The 17,744-nt window shown below is 37.3% G+C and overlaps 1 protein-coding gene across 1 annotated transcript in view; it reads right to left on the bottom strand.

The window, feature by feature from the left end:
- The window catches only part of psmf1 (proteasome inhibitor subunit 1), a 66,127-nt gene that overhangs the window by 47,590 nt on the left and 793 nt on the right, over positions 1–17,744 (bottom strand). The window contains exons 2-4 of the mRNA XM_028812027.2: positions 3,566–3,715; positions 3,182–3,264; positions 2,465–2,641 (exon numbers count right to left, since the gene is read on the bottom strand). Of these exons, the coding sequence (XP_028667860.1) occupies positions 2,465–2,641; positions 3,182–3,264; positions 3,566–3,715 (410 nt within the window). The remainder of the gene's footprint in view (positions 1–2,464; positions 2,642–3,181; positions 3,265–3,565; positions 3,716–17,744) is intronic.

Below are 17,744 nucleotides of genomic sequence, written 5' to 3' on the forward strand. Positions count from 1 at the left end.
TGATTTCAGTTATTTTTTCCAAAGGGCGTGCAACCAAATATTAAGTAGAGGGTGCCAAAAATTTTGTCCAGCCCGGTTTTTGAGTTTTGTGTGAAATGATGTCAGATTTGGCTTTTTTTCTCTGTTTTTTTGTGTTGTTCCAATGCACATAAAGGAAATAAACATGTGTATACCAAAACATTTGTACATGTTAATTGCAACAATTTTCTGGGAGAAATGGTGCATTTTCAAGGAAAATTCCAGGGGTGCTGATAATTTTGGCCATGACTGTATTTTAACTCTGGAATCTCCAAATTCTGTTATCATGGCTATGACTCTAAAGCTGCTCTGTTGGTATTACCAATTTGGTCGACAATCTAGCCCAAGTACACACGGAGGTACATGTACTATATATTTATTTACCCACAAGCACCAGTTTCCACTGTAAATGGTAGCATCAAAACATTAAATTTCTTGGTCTCCCAGCCATTTTGGAGGGTTTAGCATAGATCAGCTATGTTTCCATTTACAATCCATATATGCAGTATTTCAAGCGAGCTTACTATCCATTAAATATTTCTTTGAGGGTGTGTTCTGCAGTTTGCATAAAGCTTAAAACTAACATTTGTAACTTAACTTACAAACATACTGTACACTTTAAAAGTTTAATTGTTTGTGTTAATGTCAACATGTTCATATGGACTCAGGTGGAAGTACCCTTTTATTGAATGTATACTAATTTGGCTTTTTGGTATCATTCTGGAAACATATCAAAACGCTGTGGTTACTGAGTCCAAACAACATAATGGATGACAAAACAAATCTCTCTATTATAATAAAAAAAATCTTGGGAAGAGAGACAAAATGTGATTTTCTCAAAGAGACACTTTCACATCCCCAAGATGACACTTTGGGCTAAGAGATTTAACCACGCGTGGGGCCGGAAATAAAAGACAAAGAGTAGATGACAAAGTAGAACATCGTAAATAATTCAAAAACGTTGGTGCAATACACATGTAGAGCAGGTTAGAGATAATGGAAGTACGAAAATTCGAAAGTCTCAAAAATATGATAGTAAAGATTGCATTAGCGAAAACAAACAAAAATTATTACTCGGTGAAATAACAGAACAGCAAAAAGAGATTGAATATATTGTTCAGATTTAAACTTTATGTCAGAGACTTGTAGATTATTTAATTCATGTTCCCATCAGGGAAAAGCAGTGTTTCTTCCCAATGAAGTGGCGTATCCACGAGAATTAAAACATTTGTTGTTTGGTGAAAGTGAAATCCTGTGAGGGAAAATTTCAAGCCCCGCAAGACAAGAGACAAGACTTTATGCAAAGAGATTTGGAAATGCACTGCCCACATCTAAAACATTTACAACCACGCACACGGTTCAATCATTTCTCATTTGTATGAATGCTATTGTCAGACACAGTTCGTGTAGAAAGAAAGAAACGATATTCACTCATGGGCAGTTATACGTTGCTATGTCACAATGTAATTCCAAACACTGAATCAAAATTCAATTGCAATATTGACGAAAAGGTAAAAGCGAAAAGAGATCGAATATATGGACATGGGTCATATGACAGAAGTATGTAGATATTGTTTGCCGTTAAACTTTAAGTCGGAGATTTGTAGATCGTCTAATTCGTGTTGCCATCAGGAAAAAGTAGCATTTCTTCTCAATAAAGAGGCCTATCAGCGAGAATTAAAAGTTTTGTTGTTTGGTGAAAGTGAATCCACATACGCGAGTGGCAGAGATGTGAAGTGGCTGGCGTGTAGCGCAGACCAGGGGGTTGGAAGCGAGCAGGGGGCGAGGCCCCCTTGTAAGACATAATAAAAATAAACTTGTGAAAATATTGCTACCATTCTGGGAGTGCCTACACTTGCCTTGAACCCCTGTCAACCAATGGTGATACTCACCAACTTGTGACATTCAAACTAACATTAAGTATTTCCTTTTGCAGCTCTCAGTGACAGCGATGGCCTCTTCCTTGCAATAATGAGCTTTTATCCCTACACTCCTCCTGAATCTAGAGACCCTGAATTAGTTCTTATACCCTCTCTTGAAGTAATTATGGCCAAGTCCTGTAATCAGTTCCGACGCTGGGATGCTTTTACATTTACAAGTGCAACAAAGGTTTCTGGTAACTGTTTCCGACCTGTACCAATTCCTGACCTGCATTCTGGGAGGACACCTCATGTTTTCTTCCAGGTCTAACTCTCCTCTCTCTTACAGCGGTGGTCCTGCATGCAGTATATGTGTAGGGTATACATAAGAGTGGTCCACTTTGTTCTGTAGAATCTTTAAAAAAGACTCTAACCAATAGTTATTTTTTATTTTCAGATTTCACTCTGAATTACAAAAAAAATAAAGTTTGCAAAAGTGAATATATGTGATATCAAAAACCATGTTCACCTATTATCTATTTTAAATATATTAAAAAAAGACACAAATAAAGAGTCCACACACTTACCACGCTGGGTGACGATCAGAGCGAGGATTTCGGTCAGGAATACGAAGTGGGTCTGCCTCATAGGGCACATTTGCAGATTTCTCTGGCTTGTTTTTTTTAGAGTTCCCTGTATGTACTGGAGGTGACACGAATGATGATTTTATCATTTGCCTTAGGTTATCTGGATCTTTGAAAACCCTGAAAAACAAAACTTGCATTAAGAGCACAGCAATCTGTGGAAGAATGCACTTACTGTATATAAGTCAGTTTCATTAGGTTTTCAAAAAACTAAAAATGGTGAAACTGGCATCATGTTTTGTGCACAAATAAGGCTGCATCACACATACATGTATATAGTAAACAGAAAAATTAATGATTACAAATCTTCATTTCAAAAACTACGTATTATTTATTTATTTTACTTCAGCTAATAATCATACAGGGCTAATGGCATTGCAATCACTGATACCCCTGCAACCTGACCATGAAATGGACTTTATTTCAACTGATACTTTAATAATCCAGGTTGGCTTTTTACTTGTGCCTGATGCTGTCAGGCTGAATTCCAGCTTCCTGAGAACTAAACTGGATTGCATATCTAGATAGACATTCGCTGCTGTATTGCTGAATGTTTTTGCGTAAGAAGTGAGCAACGATTCAAATAAATAAATACATAATTAATAAATAAATATGTATCCTAGTATCAACAAAACAAAAAGGAATTTGGTCCTGCCAAACCTGCCAAAATCCTGAAGGTGGTCATCATCCACATGCTCAGTCAGATTAACAATCAGATCAGACACTTGGTTTGTTTTGAAATTCTGAAAAACAAAAAGACATCATCAGTCTACAAAAATACGAAGTAAGCCGAGGAAGTCTACAACTCCACAATAGTTCATCATAACTGATATTTCCACTTGAACTGTTTTGAATATCATTCTGCTATCCTCTACAGAATGTTAACAAATCTGAATGCGTCATTGCAAAGAGAAGGTTAGGTAAATGCAAACATGAAAGCATTTCAGTTAGCATCAGCTATACTTATTAGTTATTTGTGAGGAGAATACTGACAAGCAGAAACTGGCATACAGGCATAAAGCACATCTCACTGCAATGGCTCACCATCATGTTGAAAATTACAGTTGAGTCCACTAGAATTGCTTTCAGGAGTACATTGGTCTCATCATTTGATTGATAGCGCAAAGTGTACAGCTCTCTGCTTTTATTCCAATCAGCTGGAAGCATTTCAGATTTTTTCTCATTGGTGCCTGGCTGAAGAAAAAAAGAATAAAAAAAGAATACTAAAAATGCCAGAAACAGTAAATAAAACCACTTGTTTACAAGCTCATCATTCAGGAAACAATTATGGTAAACTCAGCACTAAAATATACCATCCTCACACAGTTGCCTTGCCACTGACTTGATATGGGAATCAAACTGTTTAAGTGCCTGGGATAGGCCTGTGGGTGGTAGGCATACCATCCAAAGTGTTTCACAAAAGAGTGCCAATGAATGTGGGCCATTCAGGATTTGTGATTTCCTTAAAAGTATGCAGGTTCCACGGACATGAACAGTAACAAATTAAACGTGTCTGTGAATAACAGAGAGAGCTAACTTGTACTTTGCAAGGAGATGACAGAAGCACCATCTAAACCTATCGTTTTAGCAGGTTTTTTGTTTTACTTCCTAAACAGTACTGCACACATGATGTTTACACAATTTAAGCATAATGGCATTTGGATCAATATAAGCTCTTATAGAAACATCTGTGCTGCACACTTTAAAGCAGCTACAATATGTATTCGGCTCCCTTGAATGTGAACTGTCGGCATTGGTAATTTACCAGGCACTCCCTTTACAGCTGTCAGGGCTTGCTGCAAACTCTGCCATATGTGCCAAATGTCCTTCGGCTGCCTCCTTGATAATCTTCTAAGATATTTCTCTTTTTTTCTGCATTTTCACTATCACCAGAATAAAATTCAGGCAGCTTTTAATATTAAGTTTGATAAAAATTTCACCACTGTAATCATTATTAATTCCGTGTCTATATACCAAGGGGAATGTGGGTTTAATTGACAAATTCACAATTTGATATGTTTATAAAGACTTGGCAGTAGTTTTAAAATGCATTAATCTTTAGATCATGTTCTGTATCTATAACAGAATTAATGAAATAAAAAACAAAATTACACCAAGAAATATCACAAGAATGGAACTAGGACTAAGAAATTTCATGTGTATCTTGTTATTAAGGCTGTGCATCTCTAGTGTGGATACTTTACTGGTTCCAAGCTTGTATTATTTAATTTTCTTTTTTTTTTTTACCTACTCTTATTTCAACTTAACATCTTCAATGTGTTTAGAACTATCCCATTCAAAGTCTCCCGTTGGATACCTTGGTACACTATTAAATTAACAAAACAAAGCAAAACAAAAAAAATCTGCCTTCCATTCCACGCTAGATTAATTAAGGACTAAACATTGGGTATGTTTCTTTAAACCTTTTAAATAACTCAGTGTGTACTTTTGCATATGTTTTCTGGCAAGTTTTGTTTTTTTTGGGAACATACAGTGCATGAGTAGCCTAATGAACAGCAGGCAGAGACACCACATCTAGACTGAAGCAGGAAGAAGTAAGCAGTGCACAGTGGGCATGCGTGTGCCAGTGACAATCACAGATTGTAAGCTGTCAAAAGTACTGGAGGTAGGGGAGGGGGCAAGATGATGTTAAGACTGCAGATATATTTTCCCCTAAAATATTCTGGCAGAAATTAATTGTACAGAAGAATGTTTTGCCGTCCTTGTGAGTGAGTCATGCTCAATCGGCATGAATGGAAACACACAATGTGTTGCTAGGGGTTACAGATCTCTCGCGTTTCTAACATTCACCTTCACACCATGACCACTGGATTAGTACTGGGAGCTGACAATGCTGTCTAAGTATACAATTATCTTTTGCATGTTAATTTTCACATTGAACATAATAGTTCACATTAGACAAACAGCAATGGCTATCTCAACAAAACAATAATTTAAATAATTGTCTACTACTGTGTAATTTATTTCTTAGGAAAACACAGAAAGAACAAAACAATAGATCTATCCCAAAGTTACCTCTAATCATTTTTAGAAAGCTGCATTTTATTTTAACTAATGCAGTAGATACCACTGCTGTCTAATAATTTCAATGTCGCAGTTAGGAGACCCGGGTTCTCTTCCCGGGTCCTCCCTGCGTGAAGTTTGCATGTTCTCCCTGTGGGTGCTGGGTTCCCTCTGGGTACTCCGGTTTCCTCCCACAGACATGCGGGTTAGGTGCACTGGCGATTCTAAATTGTCCCTAGTGTGTGCTTGTGTGCTTGATGTGTGGGTGTATGTGCGTGCCCTGCGGTGGGCTGGCGCCCTGCCTGGGGTTTGTTTCCTGCCTTACGCCCTGTGCTGGCTGGGAGTAGTTAGGATATAGCAGGTTGGATGATGGATGGATGGATGGATGTTCGTCCTGTGTTGTCGTGGATATCATCAGAAATCCTCAGGATGAGTTGTTAGGTTAACTGGTAACTAGGGAATTCAATTTTAATCACCTTTCAAAATTAAAATCAACAATCAAACCCTATTCCTGCAGCACTCATCACAAGGCAGGAGACAGCCCTGGATGGGATGCTATTCCTCTGCAAGCCCACTCTCACACACATTCATACCACTTCCTAGAGAGTTAGTTTACAGTAACCTAATGCTTGTGTCTTTGGAAATTTGGGAGGAAAACTGGAGTGCCTGGAGAAAAATCTATACAGAGAGAGGGAGACATGTAAACTGCACAAGGACAACAACCAGGAGTGGTATTTGAACTCAAGACCCTGGATGCCTTAGGCAGAAGTGCTAATCACCATGCTATCAGACACAATGCACAGATACATTTCCAAGAAAATATTTTACTTATCCATCATTTGTGTGTAAAACGATTTTGTTTTAACATTAAGTGAAAATGTACCAATGTCTCTTTTCATTACTAAAAAATTTGGACGTCCGCGTCAGTAGGTTTTGTGCCCTAGGAGCCAAGTTACCCAAACTATTCTATAACATTTCAGAAATTATTTACCGCTCTTACGCTTATCTTTCTGATCATAAAATAGATCATTACAATAGCAATTGATGAGAAGAATTCATAATTAATTGCAGAATAATGGTATTTTAGGGTTCCTCTACAGTGCTGCTTTCTCTTGCACGATTTGGCTCAATACAGTGTCATCTCATAACAGACTTAAGTTTCCAGTTTGGTATTTTTTCTGTCCAGGTATTTTAACTCTAGTCCGCCCTCAGGAAACTGTGACACACAGACAGACACACACACACCCATCATCAAGATATCGATATTTTTGTTATCAGGAGACCTTAAAACGTCAAGCTCTATCAAAAACTGGAGACTGAAATTTTTGACGTTTCTAAAGCTTTCATTCCTTCCCCATACATGACAGGTTATGTTGGGGGAGGACGCAAAGCAAAAAGCATTCTGGATTAGGCATAGGAGCATAGTGATATGCTCCGAAGACAGTTAAATGAGAGGCCTGTCAATTGTCAGACCAGTAACCCAAGAAAGGTATGGTCAGGTAGCTTTTCACCACAGGTAAAATATATGTTCCAACAACCATTGATTGTTTTTGCAGTGTATGAGCAAAACATCCTACGGAAACACGATTCATGGGTGTGGGTGAATTAGCATCCATAACATTCTGAGTGTTATCACGAATATTGCAAACATTTTATCTGCCCATCTCCATGTCTACATGGTAGCTGTTAGCTTCTTGGCAAAGCTGTCAAGTGCATGTATGGCTTGAGAATCTTGTGTCTGTGTCACACCAAGGGTTTTATCTTTAAGTTTTCATCTATGTAGAGGCACAATGTGACACAACTCTCAGTTGTCATTTGTGAGTTTGAGCATATTGTCAAGATTAGATGGCTTTTCAGTTCTTGCATCTTCATGATAACATGTTTTTTTAATACAACTTTTAACAATAACTGTGGTACTCTGCCTCAGGGTAAATGATTGGCTGCCATAAGTCTGAGCCATCTTCTACACTGATTGTTGACAGTCAGTCATTACAGGTAATCTTTGCTAGTTCTTCCAATATAGAAGGTTGCTTCAGCCTGACCTCACAGATGGCATCCTTGTAAAGTATGTGATAATGAATTGTGAAATGTGCTGCTTTGGTGATTTAGCAAAGCATTATACATTTTGCACATTGTCTCCAAAAAGATCCAAAATAAGCTATGTTTTCACTTACAGAATCTATTATGCATCTTATTGCAAAACAATTGACAGGTAGCTTATTGCAGTTGTGTACATTTACTCAAGAGCAGTGGCAAGTGAAGCAGTGACATTATCTCCAGAGTAATACCAAAACTTAAATCACTGTATCCTGACTCACTAACATTTATTTTTGGATTTTAACCAGTATTCGCTGAAGAAATGTCTATCAAATATTTCTCAGTATGTCACTTGTCCTATTCATCACAACTGAGAAGTCAACCATTGCTATGAATGTGAGTCTAGGTTCACCTGATCATAAGTATGTCCATGTTGTTCTCATATATTAAAGTCTTTAAGAGAGAAAAATTGGTAATTAAATAAATCAAAATGTGGAATGAGGCATAAGTTGAGTGCCTGCAAGGCTCTTTTAATTGCACTGTGCAGAAATTAATAAACTGAGGGTCATCATAAACAGAGATATCTCATTCTGCAAAGTCATTATAATATTCTCAAAACCAAATGAACCAATTAAGGGTTGGAGGTGCTGGATGCAAAGCAGGAAACAGCACTGAGCAGTGTGACAGTCCATCACACAGCTACAGTTGCACTCATTCTGGGACTAACTGAGAGTCACCCAATATGCCTGTTTCCATCTGGGGCTGAAAAACTCTTCCTAGTATTCAATTACATAGTTCAGTTGTCTCTGGATTTACAAGGGCCTGACAACAGACCAATGTGGCACCAACTGGCTAAACCGCAAATCTAAATGCCTTTAGTGACTTCAGACTGCTTTCCTTTGTGCCTTCCATCATAATTTTCTTTGCAAAGGTCATAAAGAGAGAGCTGGTAAACAAAAATCAAGCCTATCTGGACCTTTACCAATTAGCAAACAAAACAAATAGATGGGTGGAGGACGCCACAGCTGTACTTCAGCATCAGCTGTATGAGCACTTGGAAAGTTCCTAAACCCATGCCAGACTGCTATTTATTGATTTTCATCTGCTTTTAATACTACCCAGCTTCAAATTTACTTGCAAAGTTAATTGATAATTTCTATTTGGATTCTAATTTGGTTGGCTCAATACTGGATTTTTTTAACTGACTGAACACAAAGATTGCATGTGGATGGCTTCTTTTCTGAGCTCCCATCATTCAGTGTGTTGCATTCCTTTAGGTCTACTCTTTGCCTAATCTTCTGTTTATGTTGGATATACTGTAAATGACCGCCACAGTGTTCAAACTGTTTTTTATTTTAATAACTGCTGCCATGTTACTTTTTTAAATAATAAAGTGGACAATCAAGGACCTATTGGTAATATATTTTAAATATATTAATAAAAAAGTAAAATATGTCTAAAACCAGAGAAATCCCCGTTGATTTTCAATGTCCCCTACAGTGATGGTAGAGCACTACAGATATTATGGACAATCTATTATAGTAGGCTGACCATTGATCTAAATGTTGAACCTCCTTTGTGTGACAGCCAATAACATGCTGCCTGATGGAGCGGTTGTTATACCAACGTTTAACAACTATGGCAAGTTCAGCAGCAATCTTTTTTCCATTTTGTTGTGGTACATAAAATTAGCAACATCAGACAAGATTCTCTTTTGTTTGTGTGGACCAAAACACCCACATTCCACGTCAATGCAATATATGAATTGTACTACCAGATTACAATTCAATGTTTGTCAGCTCAAAATCACTCAGAGACTGCACCTATTACTATAGACCAATGAAACCTGTTTGATTAAGAATTTAGTATTCTTACATGTAGGACGTTTGATGTGCTTATGGTATTGTGAATCTGTGGCTCAGAAAAACATGGCTGATTTTTAATAAATAAACAATTGAATGACCAGCTCAATCTCCATGGGTGTAAATGCTCACGCAGCTGCAGGGGGTTAGTGGAGGAGTTGTGGCGAGACTCACCTGTACATGAGGGTGCTATCTGTCTCAATTCTTTCAGTGGCTTTCCACAGTTTGCAAATAAGGCACTGAGCCCATGGAGGCAGATAAAAAGGGAGCCAGCACAGTAAGGAGGGTTCAGAAAAGAATCAGAAAGAGAAGGCAAAAGAAGTTCAGAAAAGAATCAGAAAGAGAAGGCAAAAGAAGGAAAAATAGACAGGCCAGGGAGAGAGAAAGACGAGGGAGAGACAGTGGTTAAATGGAGAGAAGACAGACGCAGAGAGAGAGAGAGTAAGAGCGTGAGCGGTAGTGCTGCAGGGAGCGAGAGGCAGGTGGTCAGTCGTGAGCTTCATGGCTGCAGGAGTCTGAAGCTGAAGAAAGGGTGCTCCTGCTGAGGAATCGCCAGGGAGAAGGAGCAGCCCAAATGAAGGCATCTCCCTAAAGGGGAGAGTGTGAGTGGCGGAAGAGGTGCATGTGGCTTGACAGGTTGCCCTGCAGACGCTGATGGAAGGGCGGCAGCGAACAGAGCCAGGGTATGAAGGTTGACTGCCCCTGTCGGTCGATGTCTCACTCTCCTGTGAGTTCAGAAAGCAATAAGGGGAGGAGCAGCCAGGTTTAAAATAGTAGTATTCGGGGCTCAAAAGTTCTGTGGATCATCTCTGGTTTTTACTTCTGATTTTAATGGATTATTTATTTGTTTTAAACACATTGCTTTTATGGATTATTTATTTATTGAACATTTTGAACACTGCACTTATTGAACATTGTTTTGTTGTTTGGTTTTAATAAAAGCACTGGAGCACTTTCCCTTGCTTTGTGTGTTGTGTCCCAATCTGCTGGCTCATCCTCGGGTACTTTATCGACGGTAGCGAGTACAAGAGGCTCCCGCAAAGTAACCGGTAGCGTGCGGCTGACCTGTACCATCTCACTGCTATGAAGCAGCAATGCAATTACATTTTCCAATGCAAATTTAAAATAAATCCTACAGTTGACAAACTTATTCTGTTTAAAATTTTAACAAAGTTAATGGAAGAATACGTAGCCATTTATAGTAGGTTGAGTTTGACATTAGTGTGTGCGTGTACTGGGATTGGCTGGCCTCACTTACAGGTTATCCCTTATTTGAGTCTGATGCTGCAAAAACAGGCTTTGGCTAAATGTAACCATTCAAACCTAAATAATTTTTTTTATAAAATAACTAAAATAATCTATTTTTCCAGTGCACTGTTCTGTGCTAATGGTCTGGTAAGTAAAACCAGCTTAGGGAATATCAAGACACCTCAATAAACTTACCGGAAGGCTGAATTACAGGACTGATTCTGGACTCACTAGAATCCATGGCAGAAAACAGGAGTAGAAGGACGATAAAATTTGAGGCTCACGTGAGAGACGCTGCACATCTTTTCTATAGTGTGTGGTCCTGAAGCACCTTAGCCACAAGTTCATTCCACTGCAGCATGCTAAGAGACACTACTGGGATTCTTTTTTGTGTACCCTTTTCCCATTATACCTTTCCTCATTCTAGAAAGTTAAAACAGACACTTTAGCAAAGAGACAATATTTTCTGGAGCATTGTAAATTAGACTGACACTGGATATACTACATGTATAGTTCTGGATTTATCACTTTTGTTTAATTGTTTCACATTTTCCTGTGGGCACTTTATGTTCAATGGTGCTGCTAGTGCAAGTGACTTTCTCTTCAAGGATTAATAAAGGACATCCACAGTGACTTCAGAATATATTCACACTCTTTCACTCTTTTCACATTTCGTTATGTTGGAACCTTGCACTAATATAATTTAAATGATTTTTCCCCTCATCAAGCAACATTCAGGACCTCAGAATGACAAAGTGAAAACAGGATTGTAGGGTTTTTGCAAATGTATTAAGAATAAAAAACCTCAAATATCACACAGAAGTATTCACACTCTTTGCTATGAAATTGAAATTTGATTCATGTGCATCCTATTCTACTGATCATCACAGAGATGTTTGTACACCTTGTTTGGAATCCACCTGTGGTCAGATAAACTGACTGGGCATGATGAGGAAAAGCAGCACAAGTGTCTGTAGAAGGTCCAACAAGTTACTATGTGTATCAGAGCAAAAACCAAGCCACGAGGTGGAAGGAACCGACTGAAGATCTTGAAGACAAGACTGTGTTAAGCCACTGATCTGGGGAAAGCTACAAAAAAACAATTTCTGCAGTGAAGGCTCCCAACAGTACAGTGACCTCCATAATTCTTAAATGGCATAGGTTTGGAACAGACACAACTTTGAGTTGACCATCTGGCGAAATTGAGCAATCTGGGGAGCAGTGCCTCAGTATGAGAGGTGATCAACCTCTGGATGGTCACTCTGGACAGTTCCCCAGAGAATCTATGTGGAAATTAGAGAAATTTCCAGAAGGTCAACCACAACTACAAAGCTCCAATAATCTGGGTTTTATGACAAATTAGCCAGATGATACTTGAAATCCAGTTTTCAAAAAGGCACCCAAGGGACTCTCAAGACTATGAAAAACAAAATCCTCTGGTCTGATATAACCAAGATTGAACTGTTTGGCCTCAATTCTAGCATCATGTCTGAAGAAAACTAGGCATTGCTCACCTCCATAATACCATTCCAAAGGTGAAACATGGTGCTGGCAGCATTATCCTGTAGGGTTGTTTTTCAGAGACAGGGACTGGGTGACTAGACAGGGTTGAGAGGTAGCTAAACAGAGCAAAGTACAGAAATTTCATTAATGAAAACCTGCCCCAGAGTGCTCTGGACCTCAACTAGGCCGAATGTTTACCTTACAGCAGGAAAGTGACACTAAGCACAAAGAACTGCCTTAGGCGGTCAACTCTGTGAATGTTTTTCAGTGCCCCTGCCAAAGCCCAGACTTGATCCCAATCAAATATCTCTAGAGAGCCCTGTAAATAGCTAACAACTAACTGTCTCCATCGAGCCTGGCAGAGCTTCAAAGGATCTGCAGAGAAGAACTGCAGAAAATCCTCAAAACCCTCCATGAGTGCAAAGCTTGTCAAGTCAGACCCAAGAAGACTCCAGGCTATAATCGCTGCCAAAGGGGTTTCAACTAAGTACTGAGAACTGGGTGTGAATACCTGGGTCAAAGGTATATTTCAATTTGCTGCTTTTTTTTTTTAAAATAAATTTCTAAAGAAGTCTAAAATGCAGTATTCACTTTGTCATTCTAGGCCAGGGATATCAAGCTCAAGGCTGAAGGCAGCTTGCGTCATCATCTGTCTTCAGAAAATGCTACATAGGGCCCTTGGCAACAGGTTTATTTTTATTTTTTTTTAAACAAAAAACCTTCTTTTACTATTTGTTTTATATATTGATCATATCCATATAATTTAGGCCAGTCATTAAAATCATCTTTAATGTCCAATCATGTTTATTTGTGCAGCACTACATATCGCAGCTAGTGAATTGTTAAAACAGAATCTGCTGATGACCTAAAAGAAAAAATGTGAAAATAATGTGACATGTCACACTGCCATAAACAAAAGTAGTGTTTTAACACAATAATAAAGATGAATGGATGGATGATTGGATCGATACATAGATAAAGTTATTTCTGATTATGAAAATCTTTATCAGCCAGTGCAGATTCAGGAATACAAAGTTCTTGTTCTGGCAGTGGACTTGGTTATTTGCTCTATTGTATACCGTTTAGATAATGTCTTAATTCATTTTAAAGAAAGTGTAACATGAAACGTCAGTATGCATTTGAAAATGAAAAACAAAACAAAAGAGAGAAAGACAACAGCGCATAGAGAAAACAGGTGGTTTTTTTTTCTGTTTTTCAACCGTGAGCATCTGATGAGAGATGTGACAAAAACATACACAGAAACAAAATCTGCATCTGCAACTTGCAGTAGTGAAGACCTAAAAACACACAGGACAGCCTACTACTATTTTAAAATGTCTCTTGTGAATAGTTGTGGAGCGCAGTTACAGTAAAGAGTCAAAAGCTACTTACCTTTCACTATAACTCAAAAATATTTATTAAGTTCAACAGTTCTAGTGATTGAATGCTCTGCTCTGCAAAAGACATGTTTTAATAAAATAGTCGACAGATTGTTTCAAAAGAAACAAAAGGGTATGTACTGTGTTTATTATTTTTGTGTATCAAAGTAAAAGATTGGTAAGAAACAAGTACTGCATAATGCATATTTATAATTACACCTCAAAATTAGGAATGACTAATTAGTACAAATAAATGCATGTATATACAGTATTTCAGCTGCCAATATCAATTAATAGTGTCAATGTGTAATAATATTTCATGAATAACTGATGTGTTTCCATAGACTTTCAATGATAATGGCTTAAAACACTGAAATTCAGTAAAAATGTATAGAATTCAAAAAAATGTACAGTCCATGTAAAGTTCTTATCAACATCATTTAGTTTTTTTTTCATATTCACAAAGTAAAAAAATAACAAAGCTAAACACTTTGCAATATTTTAATAAATAGATCTATAAATAAAAGAACACTTTTTAAAATTGTTTTATATTTTATTAAAAGTAATGCCTGTCAATCCTGTGTAAGTAGACCAGTCAAATACTATGCTTTAATTGATAGAATTTAATCAAATGGTAATACTTTAATCTTGGTAGAATTTTAGGTTTAACTGTATTTATTTTACATACTTAGCCTGCACAGTGGTCTAACCATTTTTGATGGTTGCATGACTGGAATTCCAGTCACTTTAACTTCTAAAATAGGGTACATTTCTTTACTATAGCAGTGGTTCTCAAACTCAGTCCCGTCACCTTTATGTGGCAGTAAGTTTTTTTTTTTTTCTTTCTACTGGTTTCACAACACTGAATGTTGAAAGTAAAAAAAAAAAAAAAAAAAGATTCCTGTGTAGTATACACAAATGCTTGGCACATTCTAATACAAAAAAAAAAAAAAACCTAACTTAGTTTAATTATTTCTACATTGACCCCAAAACATAAATACTGGAAAACTGGTTCATTAGGCAGGGAATCCACGCAATTGTGGAAACTGTGCTTACTGCTGTTAAAAAAAATAAATAAATAAAATATTCTAAAACACACATATACAGGCTTTCATTACTGAAACTATTATCTCATTATGGCCTTTGTTCTGAGTTGAAATGTTTTGTAGTTGTAGGAGGAGACAAAATGACTATCATCCAAAAAAGGAAGAGAGGTTTTGTATTCATTTTCCGATTCCATCAAGAACGTCTACAAATTTCTGTTTAAGCATCCATCCATTTTCTAATCAGTTTATACAGTTCAGGGATGGAAGGGAAACCTCATAAACACACACTGTTTTGCATATAGAACTATGTACACTGGTAGTGCTAACAGCAAGTTAAAAATTGAGCCAAGTTTTTGACGAAGTTGCTATTTGCCTTGTCTACAATCGCAATGAAATGAGTTGCTCCATTTGTTAATGCCAATATATTATTTTGTGTTCTGATGCACAAAGCACTACAATTCTATCTGTTAACAACATACTTTTTTGCAATATACAAATATGCAAATGCTAAATGTGTATAATTTTTTAATTTTTCTAGTTTTTGAAGCCAAACCAATGTTTATATCCTCAAAACTGTTACAACAGTAGTGAAAGCTCGTATGTTAAGACATTTGAAAGGTACATTGGTGAATGTAACCGGTTGTAACAGTTACACTACAAATCTAGTTAATACTGTAATTCTGGATTTGTACAGAGGGTAAGCAATATGTCTTACAAGCCATATGAGATACTTTGAAAGCAGCACAAGAAAGGATGTTTACCAGGAGTTTGAAAGTTTGATTTCAAACAAGAAATTAAAGTTTGGAGAAATGAAAAGAAAAAAATGAAGGGCAGACTTGGAAAATTAAGCACCATGGTTTTTGTGACACTTAAAAATTGAATCAAGTCGACTCATCTGTTAAACACTACTTTTTTAAGGGAGGGAGGAGTTCAATGAAAAGAAAAACTGATTGGAATGATGCATCCAACACTTCTGGCATAGGATACTTACAACCTTGAAAGTGAAGAAGTGAATTTACTGCATGGACAAATAGCTTGCTAGAAAGGAAACCTGAAACCGCCGGTTTCCACAATAATCTTCAGGCCAGTGACAGTTTCAATTTAAAATCTTTGCACTTTGTGACTTTTTGTCTGCAAAAGGCACTTTATAAATAAACCTTACTTATTTACAATATCCATATACAAAGTCAAAACTTAAAAAGCCATAAATACAAATTGAACATTTAGCTAAAAATACAAACTTTTTAAATATTAAGCTGGAATTTCTAATGTTAAGTGTAATAAGAAACAAACTCAAAAAACATAAAAAATTCAATATTGAATAAACAGATTTTGAGGCAACTTTCTGTTTCAGAAATGGGCTTTGGTAGTAGGGTACATTGTTTGACATAAGAGGTACACTTGGCACAGGATGTGACCTTCTAAGGAAAGAATTTTCTTAGCTTCCAGCATTATATAAAATGTAGGGGGCCACAGATGTATAGAGGACTATCTCAGACAAAATTATATATAATATATGCAAACAAACAAAAGAACAAGAAAATGTGACAATAAATAATAACATGAAATGTGAGTATAATTAAATGTATCACAAAATATATTTGTTTAATTACCTTTTCATTTATTTACTATATTGACCCAACCAAACAACATGAAATAAGCCCTGTAATGAAAACCTTCACATTCAGTAGGCTCTAGCATACCGGTATACTGTTTTTTGATCAGTGATTTATCCGCAGACTGAACATAATGTAAACTCTTTCTTCTTCCTCTTTCAGCTTCTCCCATTAGGGGTTGCCACAACAGATCATCTTGTATACAAACATACTGTATGCCGTTTCTGCGACTTAAAAAAAAAAAAATCTCTGCAGCCTCCACCTTAGAGCTCCAAGTAGGTTGAAGGGAGTTAACTCCAATGGGCACCAATAAGGTAGCTGCAGATCTCTACAGCAGTGGTTACCAAACTCGATCCTGGGGACCCACTGTGGCTGCAGGTTTTTAATTGATTATTTACTAATTAGTGAGGATGTCAATGAACGCATTACTGCTTTCATCACCCTGAATGTCTGCTGTGCTGGTTGTTAATTGTCACTATAAGGGTTAAATGAAGAGAGCAAACTACACAGGAAAAGGGGAAAATAGGAAAACAATAAAAGAGAGTTAAGCATTTATAACTTTAGAAAAAATAGAAATATTTCTAAATGTCTTATTAAAAGGTAAAAACCGTAATGCTTTTCTGAATGCAGAATAAGAGAAGAGTAAAAAAAGACCAGCTAATTAAATGAGATCAGCTATTATTATCACCGATTGTAAATAATAATAATTCTTTACATTTATATAGCACTTTTCTCACTACTCAAATCGATCAGTAATTGCAGGTTAAGAGCCTTGTTCAAGGCCCCAACAGAGCAGAGTCCCTATTGGCATTTACGGGATTCGAACCGGCAACCTTCCGATTGCCAGTGCAGATCCCTAGCCTCAGAGTCACCTGCAGCCACAGGGAGTCCCCAGGATCGAGTTTGGGAATCACTGCTCTAGAGTTCTGCCTGGATACATACACTATAGTTAAGATCAGGGTGGGGGGGGGGGGGGTTAAGGAATGTCAAATACTTTCAATTAAGTTAAGTTATCTCCACCTACTTGGAACTCCAGGTTGGAAGCTCTGGGCTGCACAGATACCAGACACTGACTTTTTGAGCCTGTGCCTCATGCGCATGCTCAAAGCTGTGACCGTGCACGTCGGATACGAGCACAAGAAATGGTTTCCCGAAATTACTATGCGACGTTTGCCACTTTAAAATTAAAAAACAACATTCAGAACTCCTAAGAATTTGCAGCTGAAGTGTCTGGTGTAAATGTGCCACTCAATGGCTAAGTTCAGTATCGCGGACGTAAAGATTCACCAATTAAAATACAGTACTCGCTAGAGCCCATCCTCACCAATTTGACGAGAGAGATGTGGCAGTTTCAGGATTTCATGTTGCGTATTGTGTCATTGAAATAAATGAAATGATAAAATACATACATAAAGAAATAAGCAAAACCAATATATTTCGTGAAGTACTGAATTATCTATACTCACATTTCGTGTAGTTATCGATTTATGTATTGGTGCAGTTCACGG

Source organism: Erpetoichthys calabaricus, chromosome 10, assembly GCF_900747795.2.
Source record: "Erpetoichthys calabaricus chromosome 10, fErpCal1.3, whole genome shotgun sequence".
NCBI lineage: Eukaryota > Metazoa > Chordata > Cladistia > Polypteriformes > Polypteridae > Erpetoichthys > Erpetoichthys calabaricus.